Source organism: Ovis aries, chromosome 3 (genome assembly GCF_016772045.2).
Source record: "Ovis aries strain OAR_USU_Benz2616 breed Rambouillet chromosome 3, ARS-UI_Ramb_v3.0, whole genome shotgun sequence".
Classification (NCBI taxonomy): Eukaryota; Metazoa; Chordata; class Mammalia; order Artiodactyla; family Bovidae; genus Ovis; species Ovis aries.
Window position 1 is genome coordinate 154,742,397 of NC_056056.1, and position 12,789 is coordinate 154,755,185.

Here is a 12,789-nt window from a genome sequence, read left to right on the forward strand (position 1 = left end):
CGACTGTGCGACCCCATAGACAGCAGCTCACCAGGCTCCCCCGTCCCTGGGATTCTCCAGGCAAGAACACTGGAGTGGGTTGCCATTTCCTTCTCCAATGCATGAAAGTGAAAAGTGAAAGTGAAGTCGCTCAGTCGTGTCCGACTCTTAGCGACCCCATGGACTGCAGCCCACCAGGCTCCTCCATCCATAGGATTTTCCAGGCAAGAGTTCTGGAGTGGGGTGCCATTGCCTTCTCCACATTTACCTACTTAGCTTGTACAAATTTCTACAAAAGGACTTACTACATACAAAAGTTTGTAAAATTACATTTTTCTTTCCTTGTAACTATTTATAGGAAGAGAATCTAAAGTCTCTTCTTTCAGATTATATGTAAAATAAGTGAAACAACTTAAAAGATAATAAAGACAAGGTAGCTACTATAGCTTAGAGATGCTAAACTTGATGCCAATTCACTTCTCTTGTTCTAATTGCAGATATGCTGCATACCTGAGAATTTTCAGACTTATTTACAGCAGAATATGAGGAAAATGCAACGTGTCAGGAGAAAGAAATTCTGTAATCTATTTACTTTATCCAAAGAAATGACACCTATACCTTCACAAAAAGAAAATCTGTACTTTTATATTAGATCTATGATTTTAGTTAATTTGTTGCTTACTCAATTCAATTGATATACAAGCTTTCAGAATTCTGTTACTATCAGTGCAATAAAAAAGTGATAACTTATATAATACAGTATATATCTATATTTCATCATACACATATGTCAGGCAGGATAAAGGCCTTGATTAAACAAATCTATACAAATAAAAACCCATTCCCTACAGGGAATAAAAACTTCTAAAGAGAAAATATCCACATGTACGTAACATAACAACACTGAACTTAGGAAAAACCATTTCTACTGATATCACATGCTACATATACAAATTAATTTTCAAAACATTTTTACATACTATGAATGTTGAGACAATTACCTGCAAGCTGTGCCAATCGATCATGAAGCTTGTATAAAGTGTTCATCATAAGATTTTTCTCACTTTCCTAAATTTAAAAGACAAACATTATAAAACATCTGATCTTAAGGGAAAATGCACCAAATAATAATCTGTTTGAAAAGAAAAATAGTAAATAAATTTAACAATCATAGAAGCTACATAATATAAAAGGCAAATTCATATTTAACCAATGGCTACCATATTTTAAAGAAACCTTAATCTAAGAATCTAAACTATCTAAATATTCTACTTTCTTGAGGATGATTGCGATATTGTACTAACCTTGGTGCCAGAAAAGGTCTCCTACATAGCAAACTCCCCCCACCATCAAAGCAATGCTCCCAATTCCCCTCTATACAATGCATACTTATGCATATTGACTGTTTTCTTCATGTTTTGTTTTAACCTGATAACCACATAATGTCAACCAACCTGACATTTTTGATTAACCCTCAAACCACTCCGAGGCTCCCAAAGTGGCTGTGCATACGTTTATGAACCATTAAAGTGAAAGAAACATTTAATAAGTATTTACAACCCTGAATATTCACTGGAAGGACTGACGCTGAAGCTGAATCTCCAATACTTTGGCCACCTAACATAAAGAGCCAGTTCACTGGAAAAGACCCTGATGCTGAGAAAGATTGGAGGCAGGAGAAGAGGGAGACAGAGGACGAGATGGTTGGATGGATCACCAACTCAACAGACGTGAGTTTGAGCAAGCTCCAGGAGATGGTGAAGGACAGGGAAGCCTGGCATGCTGCAGTCTATGGGGTAGCAAAGAGTTAGACACAATTGAGTGACTGAACAACCACAACTGGGAGTTAAGAACTGTTCTCAGAAACACGAAGAATCCACACCAACAAGATGATTCCTGTTCTTAAGGGCAAAAAACATACTAAATGTTATAGTTGCAAACAAAGTACAATGCAAATACAGAAGACAGAGGGGTGGAAAGATCCATTTATGGAAGAGGGAATATCTGAACTAGGCTTCACAGAAAGAATAGAATTGACCAGCATTCCAAGCAGAAGGCACAGCATAGGCCTGAAAGCATAAATGCTTTGGTTATATTTCTTACATAACCAGTAGCCAACTTTGACTCAGCAAACTCCTAGAAAAGTAGTTTGGAATCAATAGCTAGAGAGCCCTAGATACCAAGACAAAGAGTTTGACTTCATCCTGAACATTTAGGAGAAGAAAAGTTAAACAGAAATGTGTGTCAGGAATATTATTTTGACCATATGAAAGGAAACCAGAGTATAGACTCCTGCAACACCTAAGCACCCTCTCAAGAAGGCTAAAGCAATGAGACCTCAATTTAAAAGTAATCACAATTAACATAGATAGATATAAACAATGGAGGAGGGTAAGAACAGCTTATCAAACTATTTGAAATAAATGCATGATTCATGAGGGGTTATATCTTTATGATTTCCTTTCTCCTGAAGTTTCTGACAAAATAGGATTATTGCGTAAATGTGACCAGGAACAAATTCATACAGGATATAAAAAGCTAGGAAAGTAAAGTTCATATGCCCAATGACATGCAGTGACACCCATTTATTTTCACGCTGTATGTTCAAGGACAGAAGAGACAAGTTTGCATACTATGCATGGCATACTTTTGTCAATGAAGCTTCAATGAGTGACAGGAGGAAGAAGAAAATTCATCAGAGGCGCCACAATCCTACTAGCAGAGTCCCTGGTTTTATGTGAGACGGTTGATAGAGACAGAGATAGGTGACAATCCTTCAGCATTACTTGCTTTCCAAGTAGCAAGCAGCAAACTACTTGCTTTTCCCATTTGCTTTTTCACCCCCTCAACTCTATCTCAATCAGATTCTGAATCAAGTCAGTCCTTATCAAATAAGATTAAACATCCAAACTGTAAAAATCAGACATCAAAAAGTAACTGCAGGGACTGAAATACACAATTCTGAAAGCTATGCATCTGTGATAGATTAAACCACAAAATCACTTTTAATAAATATGTTCAATATAATAAGATGAGGTATCCCACTGATTGCGTAGATTAGACTTGATATATAAAACCAAGGAAAATCTGACTAAGCTTTGGTACTAAAATAGCTGAGCATTTTCAGTCTCTTTCCTCCCTTATCTGGGAAAGAGACTGATTTCCTTTCTGTTTTACATGTCTTGATTATGCCCCTCCCCATACCCCTTTCAAAATCAAAACTAAAGCCAAATATTCGACAACTGTCCTCTGTGATTATATCTTTAATGAACATCACAGGCCTGGGAATAAATGTCATATTTTTATTCACATCTGTTAACACTGGACTAGACAAGTAGAAAAAATAACAAAACTTAATCATACATAACTGGATCTCATACTGGATAACATATATGCTATTATAGTCTCATACAAAGAATTTAAACACCCCAAAATCTCAACTGTAATTTTTTCAAGAATTATTTTTCCAGTGGCAACTCATTCAAAATGACCATCTATATTACTACAAGGGTGTCAAGTGCCATCCAAATGATCAACTAAATTATGATCTAAATAGTTTTCATGGAATATTTTATTAATGGAAACAAATCAACTTTGAAGAGTAGAAAGGCTTTGGTTCAATAATCTTTAGCACCATTATGCTAAACTATAGGTAAACCTGAAAGGTCTGTATATTAAATTCCAAAGTTACTTTCTTAGAGAAACTTATCTTGGCTTATAGTTTCATTATAAACTTCTTCCATTCTGCTTTTCAAACTCTCTTCTAATTCTTGGCTTGAAATATGTCTACTGATCACCCTGAAAACAAGTTAAAGATCTACAAACAAATCCATATTTAAAGTAAGCTTTCAAAACTAACCTTTCATTAGCAAAAATAATTTTAAATTTGAAGTATTAATAGCTACCTTCTACTTGTGTATTTTGGTAAGCTCCAGATTTTTCTTTTAGTCATATAAATCATTCTCTGAAGCAAATCTCATTCTCTTAATCATTCTGATTCGTAGGAGGGAAAGTCAAACTATAGGGTGACTCCACCAAATTGTCTCATATAGTGTCACCTTGAAATATTCCCCTCTCTATCTCATCCAACTGTCTCAAGGATATTTTCTGTATTTGTATCAAGTCCTTAATTAAATGATAATAATGGATTTTAATTACTTAGCACAGTGTCTCGCACAGAATAAACACTTAATATAGGTGACTAGCCATTATATTCATTATAATTATTACTATTATTCAGAGGTTAGGAACTTCAGGTTCCTCCAAGTGGAAAATTATGCAGAAGAAAATAAAGTCTTGCATTTTCAATGTTCAGTGAGTATATACTGCAAATTTAAACTACGATGCCATAGCAGTGTTAATATCATAACTGATCAAGTCAACTTTAAAAAAAAATTAAGTACTGTCACAATAAAATACTACTGAAAATAATCAATACTAACAATCTAAAGTTACAATCTATGGATCTGACTTCACATTATCACATATCCTTTAGCACAACAATGTTTTCCATACAGGTCTATCTATATTACTGTCAGTTCCTATAACAATAAAACAAACAAACAAAAAAACTAATTGTGTATTATGATATAAACTTAAATATCACAACCTTTGTATTGCTTATAATGATGATGGGCAAATGAAAAATATTTCCACATAACACTTAGGTTAAAATTAATATTATAAATCCTTTAAAAAGAAAAGGAATCATAAATAGGTTGCATAAGACTCTAACTAAATCCTTTGCTTCCTGACAGTTAAAAAGGCCTGCCAATGAGCAAAAAATCCAAAGAGAACAAAAGAAGAGCAAAATCTGCTAGAGTATCCAACAACGAAGAAAACACACACACACTTTAAAGGCTAAGATCAGATCCCCAGATGACATGCCACTGCCATTTTACTTTGCGATTGGCTTTTATCTTTAAATGATAAACAGTTCTGCTCTTTGGAGAAAATCTGTGTCAGATTTAATTATATTATAGAAAAGGAATACTCAAAAATAAGAAAATTTATTGCCTCAGCATAAAAGAACCTTTAAAATTCCTACTGTCAGTTGATATTCATCCTAATACTTTTATCATAAAAAACATAACAAAGTATCAGTATTAAGATTTTTTACTTACTTGTATGTTTCCAAATGTTTCATCAAAGGGGTTTTTTACTATCAAGGAAAGAAAAAGAGAGAACTGTTAGTATCATTTAAGAATAAGAATCCCCCTAACCAAGCCCTCAGAAATGCTAAGACGTACTCTGCTAAAACTGAATATAAATATGTAAAGAAAATATAAACAAATTGATGATAACAAAGGTTAGAGAACTAATTTTTCAGACTTACTATATTTACCATTCTCACTATGATTTTGTAGTTTGCTCTATAATAATTAACAGTAGGTGCTCTGGTCTCAGACTTGGTTCCAGTCCTAGCTCCACTGCTTGCTAGCAACGTGACCTTGAACTACTATCTACTTAGCCACTCTTAAGTTGTAGTTTCCTCTTCTATAAGGGAAGGATGTAATGACACCTACTTTATACAGTTGTTAGGATTAAATGAGATAAATCATATAAAATGCTTGATACAGTGTCAAACACTTAATACATGTTACCTATGATCATTACTATTAGTGACTCCATTTTGGCTCCTTAACTTGGTTTCTCTTCAAAATATAAAAGTCAGTTACTACTAGAGGAAATATGCAAGATGCTTTAAAGCTGAGTAATTCATTTAGAATTCTTACTTGCAATGATTAAAAGACAAACCTGCCTAGTCCTTGCTAACATCTGGAAAAGTGTCAAGAAACATACACACACATCAAAATAGCTAAGAATTAGGTATCAATATTAAACAACTTTTTTCTAATAAATATTATAAAGAAAGGATTTACCATTTTCCATTCAACCTCCCTACATCCATCCTTCCACAAAAGATTCAAACAAGTTTATGGCTGAATATCATATAGTACTTTTCTAGTTATTATTTAGAATCTCCTCCTTACCCTCTACTTTAAAATTATATGCAAAAATATTCAAAGCTTTCAGATACCTGGATCTCTGTAAGTCAGGACACAACTAGGACTAATTGAGCCTACAAAGTTGTTCACACTGACCAGGTTTCCTTTCTGAGATGCTTTTCTATTTTTATTTGAGAAAACAGGAAGTCCCATAGGAACCAGGAACTACTTGATTCTAAGAAAGTTCATGTGTAAGACCAGTTTAAATAAAAAAATACAATTAAAAAAAGGGGGAAAAACATATTCTGCTATCATCTTAAAAAGATATGATAATGAATTTTCAGACAGCATTTTTCTATAAAGCAATAGGGTTTTCATGTCAAGAAAAATATTTTAAAAACAAAAAATCAAAAGTACTCAATAGGAAATAGGAGGGAGAATAAAACTTAAAGATTAAATAAAATGTTAAGAAACAGAACATGCTTGGACTGAAAAGATCCTTTTTAATACACCAATTTTTATTAATGTAAAATTTGAATAATTTAAAATAAAGCCATATTTAGTTCAACATACTACTAAAAATGCTTTGTCAATCTACTTAAATTGGTCAAATGATTCTAAAAACACAAGTATCTTATTTGCTCTCTATATGGGGTGGCAAAGAATCAGACTGAGCGACTGAGCTGAAAAGAAATTCTAAAAAAACATTAAAACCTGCAATTCTAAAATATAGGTTTTAATATTTACGAAGAAAAGCCATGAGAGGACTACTTTTTGACTGTTTATGCATTTGTTTTTGTCAAGATTACTAAATGGAAACTAGCTCTTCAAGTATCTCTATGAAAATATTACTGTAGATTGTGGATGTTCTCCCACTACATTGCTCTGCTGTGACTTTCTCACAAGGGATCATGTGTATTCAGGTCTGTATGCTCAGAGTCAACCACAGTACTCAGCAAACAGTGCTTGAGAAGTGCTGTTTGAGCCATCTAGGCTAAATCTGCCCTTCTTTATTCAATGCTGTGTGTTAACACAGAAGCAGAAGCGTTAGATTTTGCAGGAAGCTGGGAAAGGGTATGTATGTCTGAGCAACTGGGAAGGGAGATGTATAGAATGACAGTGAGAAAGCCAAGGAGCAGAACAATAATTCTGTTGAAAAACACTGCTCTGCCATTTGTTTCTTTCTAGGTTTCGGCCTCTTATCTAGCACACTTAGCTAGCTGAGAGTATAACATGTCTAAAAGGCCAACAATATACACACCTACTACTAAAAAAAAAATCAAAATGTTCCCTGACTTCCGTGAAAACTGTCACATACTAAGTTAACAGACCTACTAAATTAACAAAAAAGTAAACACAGTCTTGAGGTTAAGATTCGAAAGGAAACTCCATTTAAAAATAGCAGTTTTAACAAAGCAAAAGCATTTCTATGCATCTAAGTTTTATTCCCCCAAATCATTTCAGTATTTCTGAAATTACATCAGCACTTTTTCTCTCACCCACATTACCTATGATCATAGATGGATAAAAAACATACTGTTATCCCTAGTGAAAACATTCCTCCCTCCCCTGCTAATTAGGCTACTGTAGAGAAGAAACCATATTCCAAAAGCAATTTACAGCTCCCTCTCCCAAAAAAACTGTCACCTCACTTTCTAGCCTCTTTTCTAAGGATGGAAACTGAGAGTAAATTGTAGTTATTGCTTTGTTGGTGTTGTTTACTTACTTAGTCATGTCCGACTCTTTATGACTCTATGGACTGTAAAGCCCTCCAGGCTCCTCTGTCCATGGGATTTCCCAGGCAAGAATACTGGAGTGAGTTGCTGTTTCCTTCTCTAGGGGATCTTCCTGATCCAGAGATCGAACCTGCATCACCTGCATTGTCAGGTGGGTTCTTTACCACTCAGCCACTAGGGAAGCCCTCATCACTTATCCTAAAGCAATGATAATAACAAGTTGGTATTTCAAACACTGTCCTCCTATATTCCCTACATCCCAAACAGCGTCTCATTTCTGCTTTTTCTCAAATTCTCCTGTTGTGGCCATTTTCCCTTCATTTTTCTTGTTCAGATTATTTCAAACCTCAAATACAGCAAACTTTTCTTTATAAATATACTTAAAATTTTGACTTCTCTTCTTCTGACTGTCCTAGCAAAAATAAAAGTCCTTAAAATATATCTTTAATTATACTACTAGACTCTTCAAAATCGTTCAATCATTTCCCATCACATTTTGCTTCAAGGAACTAATTCAAATCTTGTGATATTTTCCTACTTACAAGACATACTGTTGATATCCCTTCTCTAAACCTCTTTCTCTCACATAAATTTCAAAAATGTTACTAGTTTTACTGACCCTTTCTAACCAAGTGTAAACCTTTTCCATTCTCTTAGGGTGAGATCAGATTTGTCAATCATTATGAATTCTCAGATAAAAAAGGGGAAAAAATGAAGTATATTACAAATGTAGGGGTTTTTTTTAGACATAATGCTATTACACCTTTTTTAGACAGTATAGTATACGCGTAACTCTTGTAGGCACTGGGAGACAAAAATTTCCTGTGACTCCCCTTATTGCAATATTCACTTTATTACAGTAAGTCTGGAATCAAATCCACAGTATCTCTGAGGCACGTCTATATTTGCAAAGTACATGTTTAATGTTAACCAAATGAACTGATGCTTTCCTCAGGAAGGCCCTGTTTTGGTCATTCAACGGAACTAAAGGAAAGAAAAGTCTACGGTGACCAAAGTTCTTTTACAACTCAGAAAGAAAGAAAAAGTTTATTCATTTAATAAGTATTTCTTGTCTAGTTTGCGCTAGGCACTGGTAGTGTGGCTGTGAATAAAAAAAAAAGTATCTGCCCTCAAGGAGTCTATATTTTAGAAGGATCAGAAGAGACAATGAGCAAATGCACTTTTTACAATATATGTCAAATGGTTCTAAGCGCTTTGGAAATAAAACAGTACGAATGGCACTTGACATGTGAGGGAACTTCTATACTGTTTTCCCTAATGCCTGTACCAATTTTTACATTCCCACCAACAGGGTACAAGAGTTCCCTTTTCTCCTCTTTCCTTAGATTGCACTGGAGTAGAAACCTGAGAGAGCTGAGGGAACAAGCCACATGGGTACCTGGAGGAAGAGGTTTACAGACAGAAAGAAGGAGTCCGCAGGCTGTGGAGTGGCAGCATGTCAGTCATATTACTCCTGGAAACAGAGCTGTGTGGATGAGAGAGCAAACAGCAAGAAATGAAGTCAAAGGTTATTTCAGGGAATTAATAGGTAAGATAATATAGGATTCTGAAGATTTTTTTTATCTATTAATCTGAGCAAGAAATCTCAGAGAATAGGAAGCATGCTACCTGGCTTACGCTTTAAAAGAAAGACACAGGTAATAAGTGACAGGTCACTCTTGAAATAATACATTCAGGGTACTTTCCTCCTGCTTCCTCTACATCAGCACAGTTTCAGTCAGCCCAACATTTTTCTGTTCTAAATAGTTGAAACTACTATTACCAGCCATATAAAAATATTCTGCCAGGAAAAAATGAACAGACATTTTTCTAAAGACGACATACAAATGGCCAAGAGGTATATGAAAAGGTGTTCAACATCACTAACCATCAGGGAATGGGAAATCAAAACCACAGTGAGATATCATCACCTGATACCTGTTAAAATGGCTATCCTTAAAACGACGAGGTAAATTGGTGAGAATGGGGAGTAAAGGGAAGCTTTATACACTGTTGGTGGGAAGGTTAATTGGTACTGTCACTGTGGAAAACAGTATAGTTCAGTTCAGTCACTCAGTCGTGTCCGACTCTTTGCGACCCCATGAGTCGCAGCACGCCAGGCCTCCCTGTCCATCACCAACTCCCGGAGTTCACTCAGAGGAAAACAGTATAGAAGCTCCTCAAAAAATTAAAAACAGAACTCCATATGATCCAGCAAATCTCACTATGAGGTATACATCCAAAAGAAATGAAAACATGATCTCAAAGAGAGATCTGCACCCCTACATTCATCACAGCATTATTTGTAATAGCCAAGATATGGGGACAGCCTGTCATTGGGTGAATGGATAAAGATGATGCAGTACAAGTGTACCAATGGAGTGTTATTCAGTCACGAGAAAGAAGGAAGTCCTGCCATTTGCAATAACATAGATGAACCTTAAGGGCACTGTGCTAAGTGAGATAATTCAGACGGAGAAAGACAAATACAGTATGTTATCACTTATCTGTGGAATCTAAAAAAGCCAAACTCAGAGAAACAGAGTAGAGTGGTGGTTACCAGGGGATGGACAGTGGGGGTAATGGGGGAAATACGGATCAAAGGGTAAACTTTTAGTTGCAAGATTGGCAAATTCTGGAAATTTAATGTTCAGCACAGTGATTACAGCTAAAAATACTGTTAAAAACTTGCAGGCTGCTAAGAGCAATAGATATTAAATGTTCTCACCACAAAAAAGAAATGATACTATTCTGTGACAGGTTGGAAGTGGTGGCTAATGCTAAGGTGGTAATAATTTTGCAACATATAAATTTACCAAATTGACATACTTGCACACCTTAAACTTACACAATGTTGTATGTCAATTATATCTGAGTAAAGGTGGAAAAAAATTTCTGCTAGAAAGGCTCTGCACTTTTTATCCTTCTGATCCTCTTAATGATTTTCTTTCTCCTTCATTCTGTCTTTAAGGTCCAGTTTGCAGCTCTCTTACAGTCATGAAGGATGCCTAATAACTGCAGTTTATCAGGACCTTCCTCTTCTCAGAACCTCTATGTATTTACTCTCAGTATCCCTATCTTACATTATAATGTAACTATCAGTTTTTTGTTTCCTCCACCAACAAGACTGCAAAATCTCTACCTGCCTTGCAGATATTGTGTACTAATATCTGTCGAAAGAACACAAGCCTGAAGGCATAGTGCAGCCTCCTACAACAGCTTCCCTAATGCTAGAGAAGTACTACAATCCTACTCACTCCACAAGATTCTCCTTTGAATAAAAAGAAAGTAATATTTCTTAAATTCTTGATACGTTCCAGGAATACTGATGCCACGCTTTTAGGAAGTAGCTTATTTCTCCTAATACCACTATTTTACAGCAGGTATTACCCCTATTTTATGGACAGAGAAACTGATGCATGATTAGGTTAAATTGCTTCCTTCAGGTAAATGCTGTTTAAAGAGCTAGGATTCAAACCTAAGTCTGACTCCAAAGCCTACTTTCTTTTCAGAAAAGAAAAGGCAACTACAGAAAAGAAAATATTTGTTCTAGTCAGTTTACGGAAAACATTCTTCTCTAGAACTTTCAGATTTGGAATCATTAAACTTTAATCTCCTTACGTAATGCATGAAAACTGGCTAAAATGGGGATAAGGAGGAAAAGACACTGCTTTAGGGAAAATACACTGATGTCTCTTAAGATGATAAAAACTCTACAAAACCAAGTTCTCTAAACTGTAGTCTAGGAAAAGATTTTCCATGATATACCAAAACATAGAGTATTTGACAACCACCATGGGCAGCACTGACCATTCCCCTTCTTTCTGCTGCCGCAGCACTTTGTTCTCAAGGCTGCTATAAAACTTACCACGAGGCATTTGCTTAAAAAAAAAAACAACAATATAGTTTTCTGATTTAGAACCATAACACATCTAAATAATATTTTAGCTTCATCTGCTAATCTAAGACTCTCACAAACATATATCAAGTGCCTACTAGGTGCCAGGCATTATGCTTGTTGCAACAGGTTAAGAAATGAGAATATATATATAAGCTCTGTCTTCAAGAAGTTCAGTCTGGAGGTCAGTAACTCTGCAGACATACTCTTTCAAAGGTAAAGGCAGTCTCTTGTAATTCTAAAACTCTGACCTTAAGGCTAGGTTTTTAGTTTTTGGAAACTTCAAGTCATCTAGACAATTAAATCCAGCTGCTTAAATGACCAATTATCTTTCTGAGTTGTACCTAGTTATAAACAGACATTCAAACTCTCAAATCCCATCTTCTAGTATTAGCAGTTTAAACAGAGCATAATTATCTGTGAAGAAGTGGCGGGGTGGGGGGGAATTGGGGGTGGGTGGGAGGGCAAATGTTTCCAACAGCTGCAGAACACTGCACCTGTGTGGCAAGCACTTCTGCATTTCACTGCCAGCCAGACTGATCTAAAAACGGACATGGGGAACAAGGCAGTCCATTCTTTTGCAACACAGCACTGCTGCCCATTTGTTCTCTGAGAGCTCACCTATTGTTCCATGGCCATTTTAAAGCTCAGGAACAGCTCACTTCAAATGTACTTAGTAAATTACTATGAATATTGAGATTAAATGTGCAATCAAAATAGGCAGAATTTTATGGACAAGAACTGTCTACTATAAAATTTGCCTAAGGCAAACTTGTATCATCATGTTCTACTCATAAATAACCTTTCCATATGAAGCCTACCTATCTGGATTTACAGAGGTACAGATCTAGACTGGGATAATAAGTGAAAGAGATGAGTAGGGCAAAATCACAGATGCTTCTTCACTTTTCATATCCTATAAGACTCCCAACTTTTCACTTGCCCTACTCTGAGAGGCAACGATCCTGTACTACCAAATAAGTTTTTTTAAAGAATAAGAAATGTACACGGTGACTCTATAAAATAAAAAGGACTTTAAATGTGATTATCAAAGTACCAAGAATATAATGAAAACTGAAATAATGTATTCAGAGAAATAAAAGATCAAAGTCAAAATTAAATTGGCAATAGTCTTATTATTTGATTGATTCCCACTCTTCACCCCTATATGCTAAGAATCATTATGGTCTCTTCCAAACTTATGGCCATTTGAAAGTCTCACATTTGC

At 35.4% G+C, this 12,789-nt stretch overlaps 1 protein-coding gene across 1 annotated transcript in view; it reads right to left on the reverse strand.

Moving 5' to 3' along the window:
- LEMD3 (LEM domain containing 3) overlaps positions 1 to 12,789 on the reverse strand; it is a 71,574-nt gene that overhangs the window by 30,327 nt on the left and 28,458 nt on the right. Inside the window, exons 2-3 of the mRNA XM_027967483.2 lie at positions 5,103 to 5,140; positions 981 to 1,047 (exon numbers count right to left, since the gene is read on the reverse strand). Coding sequence (XP_027823284.1) covers positions 981 to 1,047; positions 5,103 to 5,140 — 105 coding nt within the window. The remainder of the gene's footprint in view (positions 1 to 980; positions 1,048 to 5,102; positions 5,141 to 12,789) is intronic.